Source organism: Ochotona princeps, chromosome 30, assembly GCF_030435755.1.
Source record: "Ochotona princeps isolate mOchPri1 chromosome 30, mOchPri1.hap1, whole genome shotgun sequence".
NCBI classification, from domain to species: Eukaryota; Metazoa; Chordata; class Mammalia; order Lagomorpha; family Ochotonidae; genus Ochotona; species Ochotona princeps.
This window is the reverse complement of record NC_080861.1, coordinates 16,760,630-16,783,740: the sequence shown is the minus strand read 5'-3', so window position 1 is coordinate 16,783,740 and position 23,111 is coordinate 16,760,630. Positions and strand designations below refer to the sequence as shown.

Sequence of the window (23,111 nt, the reverse complement as noted above, 5' to 3'; positions counted from 1 at the left end):
CTATAAGCAAAGATCATCTGTTTTGGCTCATCATAAAGTTTCCTGCCTTATATGAGTATCTGTTAAATGAGTGGAAAGAATAGTGATGTATAGCCGTTTGACCAGTGGTTAGCTCCCGAGGAAACAAAACGCATGGCTGCAAGATTAAAGTCAACCGAAATCTCCTTTGGCCAATGTGTTTATGAATGCAGTAAAATGACTAGCACACTTAAAATCGTTTTGAGAAGTTAGTTATATTTTATTAATTCTTCGCTAGTTTCTGTTTTGGGTTTTTGTTTTGTTTAAGATTTACTTACGTTTATTTAAAAGGCAGAGTTACGGAATGAGAAGGAGGGTCAGGGAAATCTGCCTGCCAGTTCACTCCCCAAGTGGCCACAGCAGCCAGAGCTGGGCCAGTTGAAAGCCAGAAACCAGGAGCTTCTTCTGGCTCTTCCACGTGAGTTGGGACCTGAGCCATCTTCCTCTGCTTTCCCAGGCCAGAAGTAGAACTGGTGCCTGTATTGGATGCTGGATTCGCAGGTGGAGGCTTAGCCTGCATTCCATGGTGCTGGCCCCTGCTTTTTTCTTTAAGATTTATTGATTTGACAGGTGAAGTTACACAAGCAAGCAAGAGACATATTCATTCCCCAAATGGTCACACGGGCTGGTTCAGGCCAGGCTGAAGCTGAGGACTGTGACTCCGTCTGAGTCTCTCACATGTGTGGCAGGATCCAAGCACCAGGACCACCACCCGCTGCTTTCCCAGGCAGTGACAGGCTGGCTCTAAGGTAGAACAGCCAGCTTTACTAGGGATCCAGTGTCGCCACTGGTGGCTTAACCCCCCTGGACCAGTGTTGGCCTCTGCATCTTGTTTTTAAAATAAGATGGATTTATTTGAGAGCAGTATCTTCCATCTGCTAGTTCACTGCCCAAATGACTGCAAGGCAGGACCTGGGCCAGGTACAAGTTAGAAGCCTAGAACTCCACCCAGGACTCCCACATGAAGGCTGGAGCCCAGACACTGGGGCTAGTCTTGCATGGCTTTCTCAGGTGGATCAGCAGGGAGCTGAGTCAGGTGAAGCAGGGAAGCTGGTGGCAGGTGTGGCAGCTGAACCCACCGCACCACGGTACCAGCCCCAAACCGCAAGACACTGTAAGAATATGTTAAAGTTATTCTTGGGTAGGAAGTGTTGAGAGAAGGAATACCAAAAAGAGTAACAAGAAAAAAGCACATTTTGGTTTTGTCCCTAGTGTATTTTCATTGTTCATTTTAGAAATTGATTTTAGAATGGGAGATAATCTTACTAATTTTAGGATTATTTTGCACATTGAAAAGTAACTTTGAATTCTACATGGCTTCTTTCAGATTTATTCTAGTCGAGAACTTGAAGAAACGTTAAATAAAATCAGGGAAATTTTGTCAGATGACAAGCATGACTGGGATCAGCGTGCCAATGCAGTAAGTTTGCCTTTTATCTTCACATCTTTTTTTTTTTTTTTCTCGGATTTCCTTTTCAGTAACATGGCAGTTGCACAGTAGTGTTGTTTGGCATTCACCTGTGAAATAGAGCTTGGTAAGTGAGATGACTTGTTTCCCTGGGTTAGGGTCAGGTGTTGCTCTGTTGTTACTGTGGTACCTACTTGGTAGGCTCTGTCCACACACTGTGTTGGCTGAGCCTCGAGCCCTTGGCCTGTGTCTAGTGGCACAGCTGCTCCACAGCACCGTGTTAAGTTGCACCATGTGCCGTTAAAGCAGAGCGCCTCACCTGTGCGCTCACTGCACAGTGCATTCACTCACCTGGCGTGTTTCTTTCTGCATTAATACGATGAATGTTTGTCTATCATGATGAAATGAAAAAAAGGTCAGGAATACCCGAGAATATTTTATTTAACCTAAATCATTTGAGAAGAATATTTGATCAAACTTTATATTATTACGCTTGCAGTCATCACAGGCTGTGTTTGCCAGGCTTCCCTGAGCAGTTTTCTGCGCACCAACTCGGTACCTCCGGGTCGTGGGGCAGCCCGGGAAGGAACCATTTGATGATTCCCTTCTCCAAGCACCCCATGCATGGTCACAGGAAGCTCCATTTTGAATAATTAGATCAGGTCTGGTCTTTTGGAAAAACAGGCTTTTGTGACACTATGAAGAAAGGATCATGTTTTTAAATTTTGTATGTAAGAAATTGAGTATTTTAAAATCCTGAAATTCTTATTTTTATCACACTATGTTGTTCCAGATGTCTTGAATATGTTACATATTCTTCTATTCTTAGATGTGTCTTATTAGAAAGATCTTTGTTACACATCATCTGCGAAGAAAAATGACGAATGTCAGTAAACATGGCCTCTGTTAGAGTTTCTTTTGCTTTGAAGGTGCCACTTGGAAGCAGCTGGTGGACCTTATTTATTATTTAGGAAAGTGGAAGAGGTTTATAGAGGATTGGACTGGAACAGTTTCATTCTATTGAAGGAAGCAAATGTTCTGTGTTGAATTGGACCTTATGTAAATGGAAGTACATTCAGAGATGTTTGACAACACAAGCTCAGCTTTGCTCCCATCTTTTTTGTAAAAATAAATGAGATCAAACCACCTATATTACTTACTGCGTGACGTGTCTTTGCACTTAACGTATCATGCCACTCACTGCACCAAGCAGGAAGTGGGTGTTCAGATGTTCGCTGGCTGGAAAACAGTATGCACATGTTTTGGTTTTTATATATAGGTGCGTTAATGTATTAAATAACTTCCCACTTGGTAGATTTGCAGGAGTTTTTTGTTTGCCATTTTTTTCAGTGTTATACATTCTTGTACATGTTTACAAAGAGTGCTTTTATTTTTGTAGGTTAGATTTTTAAAATTAGAGTTGTTGGATAAAGACTAGATGAAATTTTATTGTAATAGATCACTGCCAAAACATTTAACTCCTTCATAACCTTAGTTGCAGTTTTGGGAGCATCTGCTTATTTGGTGGTACGAGGTGGTGTCAAGTGTTTAAATGATGAGCTCTCTTGTGTAATTTAGATTAGCTGGCTACTACTAGGGCAAAACACATTTCATATGTTCATTTATGCCCAAATGAGTGTGGGGTTCTTTAACTGTTCCTCATTTTAATGCCATTGTTAGTGTATGGTCTTATATGACACAGGTAATTTTTCCTACCATGTTAGGGTTTTGGTTAGCTTTTATGTAGATACCTTTTCAGATTTATATTTGTCCTAATTCTCCCTACCTTATGCACCCTAAAATGATACGGTCTTTCAAATTTTCTTAAAATTTGTGGTGGTATTTTTAAAAAATGTTTATATCTTTAATCTAGGTGATTTAACTTATAGATGTATTTCAAGATTTAGGGAATATCTAAAGTAAATGTGTTAATTGTGTGCTAATAAACATTAGTTTGTGAGCACAAATGGTGTGTATCTGTTCTGATTGATGTAATTGGACTCTTTCTGAAGTTGACATGGAAAATCTTTGAGACTCATCCAAATACAGTGGTTAAGACAGTAGGTGGTTCAAACAGTTCATTGAAAAAGGAACTGCTATCCATGAATTAATTTTAGTGCAAAAGTGTTTTGAGATCCATGAAAAAATGTTTTCTGTGCCACAGTGAACACAGTTAATGCCATTTTCCCATTCATTTTATGAACTAAAGACCTTTCCCTCCGCCCTCCATTAAATGGGGTACTGTTAACTTGGAAGTGATGATGGTTTATTGTTTGCTTGTATTGACTTTGTGCTTTTACTTAGTACTGAATAATTTCCAATGTTAGCATTTTTGAAAGTTGGTTCCCTTAGTAGATGCAGGTAACAGTTGTACATCATGCATGTGCTTAATTGCACTGAATTGTACAGTATGTATTGACATGGCTTAAATGATAACATTTAGGCTATTTGGTATTTTATCATAATTTAAAAATGAGAGACTCTTCTGAAACCTGAAAATGTACTTCCTTACACATTCTGTATTTCTTTTATGCTCTTAATTAAATCTATAATGTTCTCCAGAAAGCCCATTGGTTGTGAATTTACCAAATATATTTAATACTACTAAAAATACCTAAATGTAGTTATGTAAGCATCATGAAACATTATAGATTTTTTTTTTAAATTTTGTTTGGATATTATAATTTAGATAGCCCCTCCCAGTATCATCTTTTAAGAATAATGACTTTTGTGCTCGCTTTGGCAGCACATATACTAAAATTGGAAAGAATAATGACTTTTTTTTTTCAGCTTAAGAAAATTCGATCATTGCTGGTGGCTGGAGCTGCCCAGTATGACTGCTTCTTCCAGCATTTGCGCTTGTTGGATGGGGCGCTCAAGCTTTCAGCTAAGGATCTTAGGTCCCAGGTGGTTCGGGAAGCCTGCATTACTGTAGCGTAAGTAAAATCTTGGTGAAATTGATATTTTTATGAATGGATTGATTACTCATTGTTTAGCGCTCTTTAAGTAAAATGGTCACACAGTGACCCAAAGGTAGATATGATCCAGAAATTATTTTTATCATACAAAAAGATTCAATTTGTGTGGTGTTTTTGTTTGTTTGTTTGTTTGTTTTAATCCATCTCTTTTATCAACCTTGAAGTGTGTTGTCTATGTCTGCAGCCTACTGGTGAAATTTTTGCTCATTAATTCTTCCTGTATAATAAGAAAATAAATTTGTTAGAAAACTCACTTATATTCATTTTTATCAGCACTAATTTGGGTATTAAACACTCTATATCTCATATTTCAGAAATTCTCTTAGAATTATACCGTGCATTAACCTACCCAAATCTATATATTCTTCCACAGAACACTTAAACACCATTATACCACTGTTACCTTATCAAGTTGCGGTGAAATGTCTTAAAAGGTCAAGTACGTTGCTTTGAAGACAGGGAGAGAACACAAAGATGCTTATTAGCAATAGTTTTCATCAAGGTGTCTTAAATATTCCTGTTTAAAAGAAGAAGAAGAAATAAGTATACTGATTACAAGAAAAAGAACTGCCATTGCTAGCAGTTGATATAATCATGCAGAAAACCATAAGAAAATCTATTATGATTGGGGCTTTAGAAAGGTTCTAGGTAAAAGTTAATATTCCAAATGATAAAATAACTCTAATTAGCAGAAAATGCAAAAATCCACAAAGTGTAACCTTGAAACATACCCTTAAAGCTTGACTGACCACTTTTACAGACATCTGCAGAATTTTGTGAAATATTATCCAGAGAACTTAATTTACTATGTTGGCAAGACATTGCACAAATGAGTGTTAAGTGAGACATATGGGAGCATGCAGATTTCTACACCTCTTTTTTCTATGTGTCTCTCTTCCTTACAGCATTCTAAGCTGTAAGTTCTGCCAAAATTGCCTTGCTCTGCTGAAGTTTTCTCTCCCTTGCCCATGGCCTGAAAAGTGCCTTAAGGTCAAAACTGTACAAATTGTACTGCTTAACATATTTGTGCTTTTAAGAACTCTGAACACAAATATGTTAAGCAGTACATTTGTGTATGTGAAAGGTGTGACTCCCAAAAGAAGGCAAAGAATGATTGCTTGGGAGCGGTAAGGTAAATAGAGCTGCTATACTGCTGATCCAGATCTGACCAGACAGAAAGGAGCTTGTTCAATGCCTTGCTGTTCATTAGAGACCCTCAGGAGGCCATCGGAAGATAGGAATGGTACTAACCCCGCTGTAAAGTCAGACTGCTCTGTACGTCCCCTCTCCCAAAGTTATAACTATCCAACTGATCCCTGTGTACAATGCCTATAAAGAAAGATGGCAGCATCTAGACAGAATACCTCCCTGCTTTTGTCTGCGAGTTTAGACAGTAAAAAACTGCTAGGACGGTTTACCGCAAGTCCAATTACCTATTTGAATCAAGGACCTGAATTTTTTGGAACTAATGCTCTCCTACGTTTATATTTTAAATAACACACAGCCATTGTTAGAACTAAAAATCAGACAATTAAAGGCTGAGTTAGTTTTAGTCTCAGAACGAGATGACAACTGCTTCAAATCACTCAACTATTTAGCAAGTAGTAGAATTGTATTTTTAATCGTTATTTCTGTAATTCTCCCCCAAAAGATATCAGGAAATATTTGTGACTGAAAATGTGGTGGTACTACTAATAGACATAGAAAATATTCTTAGAAGCATTGATTGCAGAAGATTTCAGACTTCTTTGTAAAAAATGTTGAACTTAAGATTAATTTTTGGAGCATCAAAAGAATAAAGGTAAACCATCAAGAAACCAGAGTTATTTCACCTGATATTTGCTTAGAGTTAGTTTTATTGTTAAATCAGATGGTTTCTGCAAGTGCAATTGCAAAGAGATGAATACAGTGCCAAATTTTAACCTGCAATTTTCAAGTTAAAGGATGAAAAAAAGAAGGGAATAGTAGTATTTGGACTTTCCATTCCAGCTCTTGTTTTTCTGCCATTAGAACTCATTAAGAGAAAAATTCCTAAATTGATTCAGTAAGTGAATACCTGAAGACTATATGATGCTACCTATATTTAATGTTGAACTTCTTTCTTTTCTCTCTTTCTAGCCACCTCTCAACAGTTTTGGGAAACAAGTTTGACCATGGCGCTGAAGCCATTGTTCCCACACTTTTTAATCTCGTCCCCAATAGTGCAAAAGTCATGGCGACTTCTGGATGTGCAGCAATCAGGTTCATCATTCGGGTAGGTCCGCCCACTCCCCTGACACCCCATACTTTACTGTTGCTGGCTCTTTGTTTTGCTCAGTTTTGGTTTGTTTTTTAATTCCAAGGAAAATTGCTTTTGAATTCTTTTTCTCATAGTTTAAAACAGTGCATAGTCATTGTAATCTTTATAATACAGAAGATTACAAGGGAAACATAGTTCCATATGAGAGGCTATGCTATGTATAGGCTTGTACAAGAAAGAATGTATCTGTGTATACATGCGCCTGTGCTTGGAATTGTGAATGTTACAAATATAAAAGGTGACAAGTTGAGGTGATGGGGGTTTCTCCCTGCTGCAGGGAGCTTTCTCATTTTAATTAACTTCCTTTGCTCACTTTCTTTTACTAAAATAAATAAATAAATAAATCAATAAGGGCAAGTTCTTAATATTTGTCATTGTGCATGGTTTGCGGACACCCAAAAGAACAGCCTAGAAGACATCTCTCCCCATAAACTTTTGCCTTCTGTAACATCACTCTAACCGCTTATTACATACTTTTCCAAACTTTCATTCTGTGCCCATATTTACTACATAAATCAGCATGTGTATGTACATGCGAGTGTTTCATTCTTTAACTTGCTTGTTAAACCTCATGTGCTTTGATCACATATGTCTCTTTTCTATACATGTACCTGTTTTAATGACTGTGTACTCTGTTAAATACTTTTAAATTATTTTCATCATTCTTGCATTTATACAGTTTTTTTTCTGTTGGCTTACCAGTATTATCTATTATCAGTCTCTTTAAGCTCTTAAATTTAATAAATAGAATATTACATTTCAGTTTGCACTCCTAAATTATTAGTTTTTCCCTTTTATATTTTACAGATTGTCCGTTTATACTCTGCATTTTGAGAAGTTTTGTTTCAAATACCCTTTGATTTGTCATAAGGACAGTCTGTTGTGACATTCTGCACGCATTTTCTGTAGTTAGTCATTTCTTCAAAAATTATTTAATCTAGCTTTTGCATATCAAAATTTGAAAGTTCTGTGTATTGAAATACTGCTCCTTTTGTGATTTTGTGAAAAAAAATGTGCATGTAGAACTGTAATTTTTTTATAAGTTCTTAGGTATAGATATAGTGGAATTTATTTTCATGTGAAGCGTAGATATTCAATTTCATTTTCCCCCACATATGAAACCAGTTGGTCTGATTACCTGTGGTGAATTATAGTGCAGTCTTTTGAAGTCCCCCATGTTCATGGAATAAATTTCCATAAGTATCTATCTGTTTTGTAAGTACTTATTCAGTTTCTTCAGTAAGCTCATCCTTTTATTTAAAAAAAATTTTTATAATCTTTTTCTAATACACTCTACCAGTAGGTGTTCTTTTTTAGCAAAAAAATAGAAATAAATAAAAAATAGAAATCCAGTGTGTTAAAATCTATGACTATAGGAAGATTGTCTTTTTTTCTGGTTTAAACTGTTTTTATTTTTTAAGGGGCTTTGTAATCTAGATTCTTGATAACAGTATTGGAAAAGAGTAGGAATTAGTGAGACTTTTCTTTTATTCCTGAGTGTGATGGGTTCATAATTAACTTTTATGATGTTCGATTTGGATTTCTATAGATATTCCATGTTAGACTGTACAAATTTCCTTTTATTCGTATTTTGCAAAATGTTTTTCAGGAATAGATGCTGAACTTTATCAAATTTGCTTCAGTATCTTTAGAATTAATTATCTGATTTTTTTTCTCTTACCCATTTTATACAGCTATATTCTATTTGGCCATTAAATATTATAATGTAGCTAAATTCATTTGACTAGAGTTTAGTTAAGATCTTTGCATTTACTTTAATGAATGAGTCTGTTATGGAGCAATTTTTTGTTTTCCTGTTTTACATATTTTGATATTACTTGGGTTCTGATAAGTTCCGAAGTTGTCTAATAATACTTCTGAAATGTACTCTAGGCATCTTTAATCTCTTTTTGAAATGTTTGTCATTTCTATGCTTGTAGAGTGTCAATTTCAGATGGATTTGAAGAATCTTTAAAGTTTCATATTGTGCTCACTTAAACATTCTTTACTTCCTACAATAAAATACTTTTTTTTTTTTTTTACATATTCTTGGCTTTTCTTTTTCGAGAATTGAGTGGCATGTTGTTAGATAATTTGTGACAGTTTTTTGTTGTTTAGTGTTATCAAGCTGGTGGTTTGTTTGTCCTTGCATATCATCAGTTGTTACAGGTTACCTGTTAGCTTTTGCAGTGTATCTCTTTGAGTGTGCAATTCATTTGTTCATCACAAAGCCTAACTTTTGTTTTATTTTTTGTTATTCAAATTCTTTATTATCTCAGTTTTTTAACTGTCATCTGCTGGTCCTAATTTTGTCAGTTTCGTCATCCTGTCTGTTCTTACCTTTTATTTTTTGTGCTTCTTAACCTGTTTGTTTTTTCTTCTTCTTTTTCTTTTTTTTAAGTTTAAAATATCCAAATTTTTTAATCAATTTCAAGAATGAAACCTTTTCACTCTCTCTGCCTGCCTTTGAAAAAGTATACTTTTTTTCTCATTTGTGTCATTTTTTTCCAGCAACTGTTGGATTAAGCTAAACAAAGCTGTTCTCAGCTGTTGTAGCTACTTGGTGGTTTCTTACTGCTTTTATTCCTAGCCAGTGCTTATTAGTAAACTTGCTCTGCTTATTCTAGTATGACTTTAGTATTTTCTCATTTCTGGAGGGTTTTTGTTTTTTTTTTTTTTGCATATTTTGGAATGACTTGACTTTATCCTCCCATAAGAGTTGAAAATTTGATTGTTGAACTTTATTCACTCTCTTATCCCTTAAAATTGTTTTCCTCACTTTATCAGTGTCTCCAAAAATTGACAGCTCATTTTGTTGTTTTGTGACAAAGCATCAGAACGTAAACATTGAATGCAAGTGGGTCTTAATAGCTACATAGCTGGGAGTGGCTCTGGCTGTGTCAGGGAGCTGCTGTGTCTACACCTTTGTTTCCCTAGCACTAGAAGCACTGTTGGTAACACTGCAACTTTCAGGCCCCTCAGAAATTGAGCTGCCGCTGCCTTGGTCTGGCCTCTTTCCGGTAAAGTCCATATTCAGTTAGTGGCTGATGTGGCAGTGTACAGGTTTAACCATCTTGGGCCCAGTTAAGTTCCAGAGTGCCCTAATGACTTCACCACAGTGTGATTTCTTCCTCTGTCCAGTCCTACTTCCTTCTTCCTTTTCTCAGGTTTGATCCCAAGGGCACTTGTCAATAAGTATTGTACAAACTACATTCCATTTTAACCTAGATAATGTAGCCCTTATCGTAAGCTTGGAAAGAAAATGGATTTTGACGGGATCAAGTGCGAATGCATAGGTTATTATTTTATTCTTGTGTCAGTTATGAACACTTCAGTTTTGTTTCACTAACAGTTAGCTAACAGAAATTAGATTATGTGTGTTAACTCTCAGTTGATGCTGGAGAGGTATGGTTCAGCCAGAATGAAAGGCTCTTTTGTAAAATTGCCTGGAATTTCGAAGTACAGTCCCAATTCTTAGGGATATAGATTTTCTTTGACTGCTTGTTTTGATGACATTGCGGTTCTTTCCTACCAGCAGTTGCCAAAGTACCTCATAAAATACACTCTGCTCGCCTGGCCCCTTTGGGGTATCCCTCTGTGAAATCTCACTGTCCGCACACTTTCTTGCTGTTAGTTTGCTTATTTTTGTTATGTATTACTGCTTCCACAGCTGTCCTTTTGAAATGTTGTCATTGTTATTAATACTTCGGTTTGAAAAAACATTTCAACAGTAGTCATAATTTCTTCCAGATTCTGAGTATTGAAGTGTTTTTATCCTGTTCTAATTTGGCAAATAGAAGAGTACATGCATTGCAGGGTGTTTCTCATCCTTTCCAAAACATCTTTTTCAGCATACTCACGTACCCAGACTCATACCTTTAATAACAAGCAATTGCACATCAAAATCAGTTCCTGTGAGGAGGTAAGACTTGTCTCGCACCCCTAAAAAATTGAGAGGGAGCAGGGTGGATGACTTTGATATTGAATTGTGTTTAACTGGTATAAAAAATGGTTGTCATTAATTTCTTACCCTCTGAAAAAAACACAATAAAAAATTCCTGTGTCTTCTATGAGTAAACATGGAGGGAGGAATTATGACCACTGGTATTTCTGGTTTGTTGTAGCAAACTTTGGCTTTTAGGCCTCTGGTTGCCTTGGTTGCCTTGGTGTGGAAAGCGCGTAGAATCACACCTGGGCCACAGTAGCCTTCTATCTGGCATGGACCAAATAAATAAATCAGATCTACCAGTCATCAGTCCTCCCCATGATACAGTTTCTGTCTCTGTGTCTTTTTATGATTTCCAAAATGTCTAGTATCACCACTCTCACCATTGATAATAAGGACAGGCAAACAAGATTAGCACATTTGATGTTTAAGAAACTTGTATGGAACCCCAGCACCATGGAGTAGTAGGATTGGCTTCTGCCTGCAGTGCCAGCATTCCATATGGGTGCCAATTCAAGTCCCAGCTGCTCCACTTCCGATCTAGTTTTCTACTTCTGGCCTAGGAAAGCAAGAGAGAATGGCTCAAGTCCTTGGATCGCTGGCCCATTTGGGAGACTTGTAGGAGGCTATCGGCTCCCTGGGTTCGGATTGACTTCGGATTGGCTGTTGTGGCTCATTGGGGAGCGAACCAGCAGATGGATGATTCTTTCTTGCTCTCTCTCTGTCCTCTCTGTAACTCTCTTTTTTAAATAAAAATACATCTTGAACAAAAAAATAAACTTTTAAGAAACTCTTTTCCCTTCTGATCAAAGGATAAATAAGGTTGTTTAAATACCTGAAGTAAGTTTAGGAAGTTAGGAAGAAGCAGAATAAGACATTTCTTTAAGGGGTTCAGAGTTTGGGCAGCGGTTCTTTGCTTAGCTCTTCCTTATGTCAGAGATCGGCAGACAAGAGCTCACAGCTCAAATTTGACCAGCAGCCTGGTTTTACAAAACATACAACCTAAGAATGTTTTCTAGATTTTTAAAGGAAAGTTTTAAAAAAGGGTGGATGGGGAAGAAGCATAAGAGTCAAACTATATATGAATGACACAATCTAAAGTATTAATGGTTCTTTACAGAAAAGGTTTTGCATTGATTTTTTTTGACAGAGGTAATCAGAAAATTTATCATAGAATTGCTTGAAAACAAGAAGCAATCTTTGTCCTCTAGGACAGGTAGGATACCGCCTGAGCAGAAATTTAAAGCTATGCCGCCTGCTGTGGAGCCATCTGATAGGCCCCTGGGCTGGAACACATGGGAAGTCTAGGAGGTTTCTGTGGGGAAAGAGGCTGGTAGCTGGATGAAAAGAACATTGAAATGGTAGTGTGGAGGCCTTTGAATCTCATGAATAATTCTGACTTTGTTCCTTGAGTCATAGAAGTCTCTGACAATTGCAGATTTTCTGTGAGCTCAGAGATGGTGGATCTCCAGTGAAGTTTTTATTCCAACTATGAGCACTGAGAAAAGGAATGGTGTAATTGTTTTAATTTAGATAAGGAAGAGGTTGAATAGGATATATTGGTGGTCATTGTTTGAAGAACATTTTGTTAAGTGGCTGAAAGGCAGGGTTTATTTGTGAACAATGAAACTCGAATGATGGTTGGGATCAGAGAGCAAGGGTCCAGTCCAGCTGTGTCACTTTGGGCAAGTTAATTCAACCTCCCTGTTTCTCATTTTCTAACCTGTCTAATGTGGGCTAAAGAGTGGTAAGACTTAGTTGTTTGGTATGCTATGTTTGAGTGCCTATTCGCTACTTACATGGAGATGCTGTTAAGCGAGTTGAAATTTGATGTATACAAGACTAGATGTGAGAATTGTGTCTGGTAATTGGAGCGAAGGGCGAGATGACATTGCCTAAATAAAAAGAGAAATAGACAAAGATTGGTACCAACCAGGTAGATACCAGTGTAAGAAGAGGTGGAGAAAAGCATGTTAAAAAAGGGAAGAAGAAATGAGACTCAAATGTGTCCTCGGGTGCCAAGCAAGAAGAACTCCGACAGTTACAGAAGCTGAGAACTGGTAGATACAGGAGAAAATGTGTGTGAACTTCATTTAAGGAAATCACATGTAGACACGAATGATCCAGGCTGTCATCTTTCTCATTCACCATTGTAGTTCTTTAATGCCTAGTGCTCAGTAGATGCTGAGTGAATAGTGTTTAAAATAAAATTTCTGAAATTTGGTACATGACAAACAGTTTAAGTTATAATTATGTGGAGCTCTTAAGATATTTATGAATCACTTAGCATAGGAACACTTGGATCCGTAAAGTGAGTCAAGTATTCCACAATTAAAATATCTGAAAGGGATTCCAGTACTTTAGTTCAGGGAACAGAGTACACTGTTATGAAAGTGTTAATGTATTTGTTGATTCAACATTTAGTTATAGTTGACTTTTATTTTTCAGGCGTTCATTTGAATTTTTAGACTTATTGCTGCAAGAGTGGCAGACTCATTCCTTAGAAAGGTACGCGTGGCCTCTCTCCCCTCCCTGTGACGCCCACCAGCTTTTTAGAGGGTGCTAATGTTGGTATTTTATTATTTTTCGTTTGGCCATAAGTGCTATTCCTGCTGGTTTTCCTTTGAAGCTGTATTGTGATCCTCTTTCTTACTGCACCTATGGATAATTGATTTCCTTCTTGATAGAATTAGTGAGGGTCTCTGTAGTAGAATGGGTTAGGTAGCATGCTGCAAGTTGAATTGGGCAGACATTTTAAAATGCATCTCTATTCTTGTGAGATAGATTCCCTGGAGTGCAGTGAGTCATATCATGATTTCAGGTAGAGGAAAGGAAGAAGTTAGCCCTTTAGAGTAAAGAGATTTTCTTGGTTTAAAGAAAAAAAGGTGGTGGGGAAAGGTGAGCCAGTGGATAAGCTGCTGGCTATCGTGCTGGCATCCCATGTGGGCACCGGTTTTAGTCCTGGCTACTCCACTTCCAATCCAGTTTCCTGCTAATGTGCCTGGGAAAGCAGTAAAAGGTGGCCCTGCAGCCGTGTGGAGACCTGGAAAAGGCTCCTGACTCCTGCCCCTGGCCTGGCCTAGCTCCAGACATTGAAGCAATTTGAGCAATGAATGAGCAGATGGAAGATCTCTCTCTCTCCCTCTCTCTGTCTCTCTCTTTCTCAAATATATAAGTGAATCTTAAAAAATAATAGTGATGATTTATGGTGATTTGAATATCAGGAGGCCTTACATGAGTGACATATGTGGGGCAGTTGATTAGAAAATCTGTCCATCTTAGATTTATTGTTTCCACTAACCTTTTTATTTTCCCTACTGCTTTGTGATTGATATGTGGCATATAAATGGTTAATTTTAATTATGGTAAAATACGTAGCATTATGTGTGAATCTAACAGTGTGTTTATATCGTAGACATGCAGCTGTCTTGGTTGAAACTATTAAAAAGGGAATTCATGATGCTGATGCTGAGGCCAGAGTGGAGGCAAGAAAGTAAGTCTTAGTGGGTTTTTGTAACAGTTTGGAGATATATATATGTGTGTGTGTGTGTGTGTGTGCACGCGCGCATACACATATATATATATACTTTGATCTCTTTTAAAATGAAATTGTATTGGGAGCTTGTATTCTGTTTGATTAACCTTCAGTAAAATTGAGATTGATTTTTCTCTGCTAAATACTAGACATCTAATGGTCTGCTTCAAGTGGTCATTTGTGTAGTCATCAGTATTCCTGTCCCATCATAACTAATTCCCTTTTATTGGGAATACAAAGAACTGTGGGTTTTTTGAGCATATCTTGTGGACATGGTACTGTTTGAGGGACTTGGCATGCATTAGTTTTGAATGCTGAAATGGCCCTAGAGAGGTGTAGCTAGCTCCAAACATGGCATCCAGAATTTGGAGATTTGTGGTTTACCCAAGGTTCCATAATCCATAAGTGGCATAGCCAGGCTTTAAACTGTTATCTGCTTTTTTCCAAGGCCTGCTATAGTTAAAAAGCATTGAACTCACACATAGTGGATGTTAAAAACCTATTCTTGAATGTGTACATTTGCTGTTACTGTTTCACTGTGCAAAACTCTTTCTTTAAGTGCTTTGACTTGCCTCTTTCTTTTACAGGACATATATGGGTCTTAGAAACCACTTCCCTGGTGAAGCTGAAACGTTATATAATTCCCTTGAGCCATCTTACCAAAAGAGTCTCCAGACATACTTAAAGAGTTCTGGCAGTGTAGCATCTCTTCCACAATCAGACAGGTCTTCATCTAGCTCACAAGAAAGTCTCAAGTAAGGATAATAAATAGCAATTACCGAGTTCTTCCCTTCCCCAACTTCAGTGGGCTGGTTGAGTATCTTCCTGCTTCCGTGAAAAATGTGAAAACAGTGGAGGACTCAACATGTTACTTTGTTTGGTCTGTTGTGTTGTGGGCTGGATTCCACACTAACATAACTTTCAGTCTTCAACTGAAGAGCGCAGTGAGTCATGATTTGTTTCTGTGTATTCATGTTTGAGAAAGTTGGGAAAGCACTGATTAATACGCATTTTTTTAATACTGCAAAAGTAGTTCATAGATAGGTAGACCAATTCCAAGCTGCTGGAATGGATGAACTGCAATGCAGATTCAGAAGTTGTTTTCAGAATTAAATACTGTGCAACTGGTAAAAAAAAAAAATACCAGTGCTGGGGCAGGTGCTGAGGTGCAACATGTTAAGCTACAGCCTGTGATGTTGGCAGTGCATATGGAGCCCAGTTTGTCCCAGCTGCTCCAGTTCTGATCCAGCTCCCTGTTAACGCATCTGGTAAAGCAGTGCAAGATGGTCAGAAGTCCTTGGACCTGCACATCCATGAAACACCCACGTGAAACTCTTGGTTCCTAGCCTCTGCCTGTCCCAGCCCCAGCCATTGAGTCAGTAGTTAGCAGCTCAATCTTTGTCTTTCTGTCTATTTACCTATCTATCTCTCCCAGTGTCTCTGTAGCTCTGCCTTTCATATAAGTAAAATAAAACTTAAAAAAAAAGTCTCTGCTTATGCGGCATGACATTTCCAGAAATGGATCAGAGGACCTCACTTTTCTGTAACTCCATATGCATTGTAGAGGCTAATCCTTACTGCTTTGATGTTGTAGCCCTACTTTCTGTCTCTCTAAATCAGTGACATTTCTAAGATCTTTGATGCCTTTTTTGCTTCCTAAAAATGTCCATCTGCCCATTTTTATGGCCATTTGTCTCAGGGTTTTCCCAGAGAAGGCCAAGTCACAGTTGTCACCATGCCACTTTACTTCTCTGGTATTTTCTGTTTGCAACTTTGACCCCCGTGAAGGTTACTGATTCAAATCTCAGCGGCTCTGCTTTCAATCCAGCTCCCTGTCCAGGTGCCTTGGAAAACACTAAAAGGTGGCTCAAAAACTTGGGCCGCTGCGTTCACATGAGAAACCCAGAAGAGCTTCCTATCTCCTGGCGCATCTGCAGCTTCAGCTGTTGCCCTGTCGGGAATGAAGCAGCAGATGGAGGATGTCTCTTTCTCTGTCTTCCTTTCTTTCTCTCCTTCTCTATAACTTTTTCAAGCAAATAATTAAATCTTTTAGAAAAAAATTATTATAGGAATCATGACTTGTTTAATTTTCTATGTAAACTTGTGGTAAGTCTTTCATCGCAAATTCACTTTGCTTTTATCCTGGATTGCTTTTTTTTCTCTTTTATAAAGTTGAGACATTAAGTGTGTCCATATGAATCACCTAAAAAAAGTGATGTTGAATTAAGGAATCTCCCATCAGTGGCACCATGGTAGGCCTGAAATCCTCTCTCTTTACAAGCTTCCAAATGATATCAGTGCTGTTTGTTCATGGACCATATCTGAGTCTCAGATCTAAGGAAGATAGTCTCTCTGTCTTTAATATTATCTTTACACAGCCTTACATTCAGTAAACCTTAGTGTGAGCTGTTTAAGTCTGAGAGAATAATTGCTTTAGGAGAAAGGTCTAAAAATGATATTGTGTTGGACTTAATAGCCACTGCTGGGACCAGCATTGTGGACATGAGTTACGTCACCACCTGCACTGCTGTCCTCTCGTGTGTGTGCCATGTGTGGTCAGGTCCCTACTGATAGACCTGGGAAAGCAGGAAAAGATGGCCCAAGTGTCCCACATGGAATTCCAGGCTCCTGCCTCCTGCCTGGCACAGGCCCAGCTATTGACAATTTGGGGAGTGCACTAGCAAATAAAATAACTCTTTTATCTCTGTTTCTCTCTCTGCCTTTCATATAAATAAAATAAATCTTTTTTTAAAAATCTCCTCTGCTTATGCAACTTAATATTTCCATAAGTACCCCACCCCCAAAAAATATCTGTCCATGTTGTCATACATAACTTACAGATTTCTATAGCCTGGCTTTAACCTGTTTGGAAGTTCTGAATCTCTCCCTTTCACTCCATTCAAAACTTATGAATGGCTCTGTTCTTTCCAGATCTCTGCTACATACTCAGATGTTTCATTTCATAATGGGCTGCAAAATACCATTGTAATTAGAAGGTAGATACAGTTGTTAAGAGAGATGCTGTGTGCTCTGAGACAATTAGAGAGGTTTTACTAACATCACTCATTGATCATCTGTAGCATCCTCAGCAGCACTTCCTAGTGTTGTTTCATTGTCCCGCGCACTGACAGTCAGCAGCACTGTGTGTAGGGAGTATGCTGCTCACCTGATACCTGCATGGGCTGGCAGTGGCCACACCATTGCCTTGTTGGGAAAGACTTTAGCCAAGCTTAGCTGCCTGTGAGTGCTGGTAATAACATCACCTCTTTCTCCCTCGAAATGAAATGTTTTAGGAAACGCTGGGGGTCGAGAATGCTATTAGTGAGTGCTTTGTGGTGGACACTGTACTGTGGGCTGAGGTCCACAGTGAACTGAAGTTACCTGGCCTCTGTGTCTGTAGAGCTACCAGATTCGACTCACTGCCAGGTATTCAGTTGTGTTTCAAGGCTAATTGAGACACCATTGATACTTGATACCATACATAGGTTTGAAAACTATTCTAACAAGATTTGTGAAAAATGAAGTTAAAATTAGAAGATCCTCAACTTTTCAGAAAATTCATTAGTGTTTCGTTGGTCGTTGTCTGAGGATGGCAAATTATAAAAACTGTCTTCTTTGTGCTTTACAGTCGCCCTTTTTCTTCCAAATGGTCTACAGCAAATCCCTCAGCGGTGGCTGGAAGAGGTAATTGCCTTTGTGAATAAGAATTATAGCCCATTGTATATCTAATGCAGTAGCTTTAGAAATCGCATTTATTTTTAACATGTTGACTGCTCAATACCATGTCAATTGATTCCATGGCGATGTTAATTGTTGCAGATGGTATATTAGTGCTTTTATTTGACCGGGAGGATACTCTGCTGACTCTGCCCTCAGACCAGGGAGGGTCTACCCAATAAGTAGATGGACTTGTCTGGACTATGGGATGTTGGACTCTGTGCTTGGCAGATACTTGCAGGGAGGGAATTTCAACTGAACTTGAACTATGGTTATGCAGCGGGGTGGAGGAACCCACCATGGGGGGAGGGTCGGGGGGAGAATCCCAGATTCTATGTAATTACAACACAATGTAATTAATGAATAAATTTAATAAAAAAAAAAGAAACTGGTTTGAAGTGGTCCACGGTAAGAAAACAATTTGCTGTGGTAATTCAATAGCACACATGCACACTATACCCCTGAACATGCCGTGCATACGTGCAAAGTGTAAACCAGAGTTCTGTGAAGCGCCACCTGCCGGTGCTGGTGGTACAGGTTTTGTAGTTTTCCCTTCTCTAAAATGCCAGTCCTTACCAACCCAGTTGGTTCCAAGACCTATTTATGGATTGTGACACCAATGTGTAAACCTGATGAGCTTTATAAAAGCCAATAACTTAGAGCAGTAATTTAATGACTTGCACTGCCTGAGAGCAACAGGGGAGTATCTGAATACCCTCATTCCTGGTCTAGTTTTTCTTGGCATTTTTTAAAAGTAAAAAATAAGGATGTTGTCCTCTGTTTATCCTCTGCTATGCTTCATTTTCAAAAATCAGTCAGAACTGTCCATTTTGTTTAAGAAATAGTTATGAATTTCTAGTCCGAATATTGTCACTTTTCTTATTTTAGGAGAGGAAAAGTCGGCACAGACATACTGAGAGACTTGCTCAGGCAGGCTTAGTTGTTCATTCGGTCACTGCTTTCTTATGGAGAGTGCTGTTGTAAATTACTGCGTAACAGTTTAGGTGTATATAATTTTCACGTTGTTTCAGGGACTTACGTAGTAAAGATTCATTCTGCTTATTTTCCCTAGTATCAGCAGGTAGCAGCAAAGCCAGTTCACTTCCAGGAAGTCTGCAGCGTTCCCGAAGTGACATTGATGTGAATGCAGCTGCTGGCGCCAAGGCGCATCATGCTTCTGGGCAGTCTGTGCGAAGTGGACGGCTGGGGGCAGGTGCCCTGAATCCAGGCTCCTATGCGTCCCTAGGTAAGACATCCAGATGGGTCCCCATGGCGCTGGGCTTTTCCTTGGCCTCTGCAAAGACAAGATGATCAGTCTTAATCATTTTCCTTCGTTCTTCCTGAAGATAGTCCCTGTGAATGAACATTTTTCCATCCTGGGGACACAGCTCAGAGGTGTGGCATCCGAGCCGCTCTGGGTTCCTTTTTCCCGTGTTGGCACAGTCCTCATGATTACAGAAGAAACCTCGACTCCAGGACTTCTGTTACAATCTTCATGTCTGCGTTTCTGCCACATCCAGCCAGTGATTCCTGGAGGAATTTGTGTCTAGCTTCTCCATTTTCTTTCTTTTACTTGGATTCCTTTACCGAAAGTGAAGAACCTTTAGGGGCTACGAGAGAACCATAAAGTTCTATATCTGATCAAAGCTTAATGTTCCAGAGACTGTTCGGAGCTTGGTTTCTTTCTGTTTTTCTCTCTTTCAATTTATAGTTTCAGGTTGCTTATCATATTGTTCATTTCTGTGTCATTCTCCTTTTTTCTTTGTCTTGAATAATACTGGCAGAACACGAGAGTAAAACAGAGATCCGTGTGACACAGATTTTAGGTGTGAGTGTGTTACTTGATAAAGTGTAGGTGCCTCAAAGGATAGATTATTCAGGAAATGATGTTTAGACACGTGAGATAAAATTAAATTAAAACATTTACACACCATATAAAATTGTATCTTAAAAGACCAAGATATTTAACAAAAACAACCTGATGAACACATAGCTACATATTCATGTAATCTTAAGTTGGGGAAGAAATTTCTAAGCATAAATGCAAACAATCAGGGGCCCAGTTACATCTGTGGACATTAGCGATAAACAGTTTAAAATCGAAACTAAGGAACAATTATAATAGCATCCAAAAAGAACAAAATATTTGGGAATAGCTTCAAAAGATTTTTTAAGACTTGTACACTGAAAACTACATTATTCTTTTCTATTAATTTTGTTTTTCACTTTTCATGATACAGTTGCTTAGGCTCAGGGATTCCCCCGGCACTCTCCCTCCTGACACCCCCATATTGTTACAATAGTATAATCCTTCGACAACAGTCACCAGTCCATCATTCTACTATTTAGGTGTGTTGTAACGTTGTAGGTATAAACAGTGATAGAAAGTCTAGTCTGTTGTCAAGATATATTTAACAGTTTCATTGAAATTCCATCTACATTCTTAGAAGAAAGTAAACAAAGAAATTGCAGGTTTATAGATTTAAAAATTCATACTGTTTTGGTGCCAAATCTACATGTTCGATGCAGTCCCCACTGAGTACCTGTGTGCATCAGCTGACATGGTGTATGAAAGTGCCGATGACCCAGATGAGCTGAAATGTACTTGAAAAGTGAATAACTTAGCCAGAGGACTCAATACCTGCCAGTTGAAAACTTCCTTCAAAGTTACAGTAATCTAATCTGCGTGGTACTGATGCTGCACATAAGCCAGTGGAATAAAACGAGAGTCCAGAAATAAACCCACACAGTTATGAACCGTTGATTCTCAGCAGGAATGTCAAGACTGCCAAATACAAAGAGAACTGCCTTTTCAGCAAATGGTACTGGAAAAACTGGATGCAAAAGAGTTAATTTGGGCTCCTGCATCACAAGCTCATGATTAAGAACCAACACTATGACAGTCTTAGTTTAGAAAGAAATTATGGGCACAACTTGTTCGACCTTGAATTAGGCAGTGGTTTCTTATATGATGCCAAAGTTGCACATAATGGAAAAAAAAAGATACATAGGGCTTCATTAAAGTTAAAAACTTGGGTACTTCAAAAGATACCATCAAGAAAGTGAAAAAGTGAGCCCTCAAAATATTGTCAAAACATATACCCAGTTAAGGACTTGTGTCCTTTATAATATAAAGAACACTTAGAATATTTTAATAAAGTGACAACCATGTTTTTTCAAATGGGCAAAAAATTTAAATAAACTTTCTCCAAAAAGATAGATTATCAGTAAGCACACAGAATATGTGTTGCATATAGATTCAGCGTCATTAGTCATTTGGGAAATGCAAATCAGTAGTATGAGGTAATTCGTTTATACCACGTAGGATAGCAGCAGTCCAAAAGATAATAACCAGTAGGGAGGATGTGGAGACCCTCCTACACTGCTGGGAAAATACACAGTGATTTGGGAAACAGTTCAGCAATTTGTCAGAGAGAGGATGATCATGTGGTCCAACAATCCTGTTCCTAGCTGTGTACCCAAGGGACACCAAACCATGTCCTCGCTACAGGTGCTTGATGCTCTGTACGCCAGCAAGCGGAAACAGCCCCCAAATGTCCACCAGCTGAGAAGCAAAGTGGGGTATATGCTTATAATAAAAGAGAATATTATTTAGATACAAGAAACATATTACATAAATATATATGCTACAAGATAGGTTAGCCTTGACACCACTGTGAGGCCAGACACAAGCAGCTACAAATGATTACTTATACTGTGTGACTGCATTTATGAAAGTGCTAAAATAGCACGAATTAACAGAATCAGAAAGTAAGTGGTGTTGTTACCAGCAGGTAGAAAGGAAAGTAGAAGTGATTAATGAAAATATTCTGAAATTAGGTAATATGAAGGGATGTACAACCTTAGAAATATATTACCAAAAAAAACCACTGAATAGTGTAGAAGGGTAGATTTTATGGTTTGTATGAATTGTATATCAGGGTTTTTTTTTTCAATAGGAAGGAAAATGAGGGAGGAGGAAATTATTGCATTTTTACAGGAAAAAATATTTTAAATGTTTTTGTGTAAGCTAGAAAGTCAGCAATTAATATTTATTTGAATTAAGAATCTTGGGCCTGGTGTGGTAGCTTAGTGGCTAAAGTCCTCACCTTGCATGCACCAGGATCCCATATGGGCACCAGTTCTAATCCCAACAGCTCCACTTCCCAGCCAGCTCCCTGCTTGTGGCCTGGGAAAGCAGTTGAGGACGGCTGAAAGCCTTGGGACCCTGCACCCGTTTGGGAGACCTGGAAGAGGCTTCAGGCTCTTTCATTTCCCAAATGCCTACAACAGCTGGGGCAGGACCACACTGATCCTGGAGCCTGGAATTCAGTCCTGGTCTCCCATGCAGGCGGCGGGGGAACTCAGGTTAGGGTTAGGGTTAATCCTAACCACTGCCTACCAGAGTTAGCAGGAAGGTAGATTGGAAGTGGTGTTGGATCTTTAAGGCAAAGACTGCAGTTTGCAGGGTGCTAACCAACGCATCAAATGCCTGCCCCAACTTACCTCGTAACTGCATGTTCTTAAGTACTTGTATGTGCATCTGGTGTGCTACTCCTTTTCTTCCCTTTTGGTTCTCACATGGCATGTGTATGAGTCAGAGCCAGGAGCCTCCCACTCTCCCAGGGAGGCATTCTGCTGTGGACCAGATAGCACAAGTGTCGCCTTTGTGTGCTCGCTCTTTCAATCTCTTGGTAGATTACCGAGGGAGGAGCTGCTAGAAGAGTTTTGTATCTGATGCATTTTGAGTTGAAGTCCCTGTGAGGACTCAAGTTAGAAGAATTTGGGAGAGAGAGAAATAGAGTGATGCGAAAGCCAGGAGACAGAGCAGCTCTGTGGGCAGGTGGACGGAAAGCAGGCTGTGGTGGAGCTGACACTGAGCTCGTTACAGATTGTCCTTACTTGTTAAACACAGCGTGTTCCTTAAAGCAGTTCTGCTGATTTGTTTCTGCTCTCCTCGAAATGCTGCATTGTGTGGGAGCAGGAATATCTGCAATGTTGTCATGTTTGCCTTTTAATTTCAACCTGAGAAAGAAACGTGGTGTCATGCTACAGTCAATAATTTATGTTAAAGAAGCCTGCATATATGCATACTTATTTAAGAGTATTTTATTCTTAATTGAGTTTATAGAATTGCTATGAATTTATAGAATTATCTTATGAAAATAAATGGTTTCGGTGGGGTTTTATTATGCACAAATCAGATTTCG

At 38.6% G+C, this 23,111-nt stretch overlaps 1 protein-coding gene across 4 annotated transcripts in view; it reads left to right on the top strand.

The window, feature by feature from the left end:
• The window catches only part of CLASP2 (cytoplasmic linker associated protein 2), a 164,541-nt gene that overhangs the window by 67,566 nt on the left and 73,864 nt on the right, over window positions 1-23,111 (top strand). For all 4 annotated transcript variants that reach the window (XM_058657143.1, XM_036497694.2, XM_058657145.1 and 1 more), the window contains 9 exons: window positions 1,346-1,438; window positions 4,217-4,362; window positions 6,523-6,658; window positions 10,555-10,625; window positions 13,098-13,157; window positions 14,065-14,142; window positions 14,772-14,939; window positions 17,813-17,868; window positions 18,974-19,147. In XM_058657143.1, the coding sequence (XP_058513126.1) occupies window positions 1,346-1,438; window positions 4,217-4,362; window positions 6,523-6,658; window positions 10,555-10,625; window positions 13,098-13,157; window positions 14,065-14,142; window positions 14,772-14,939; window positions 17,813-17,868; window positions 18,974-19,147 (982 nt within the window). The remainder of the gene's footprint in view (window positions 1-1,345; window positions 1,439-4,216; window positions 4,363-6,522; window positions 6,659-10,554; window positions 10,626-13,097; window positions 13,158-14,064; window positions 14,143-14,771; window positions 14,940-17,812; window positions 17,869-18,973; window positions 19,148-23,111) is intronic.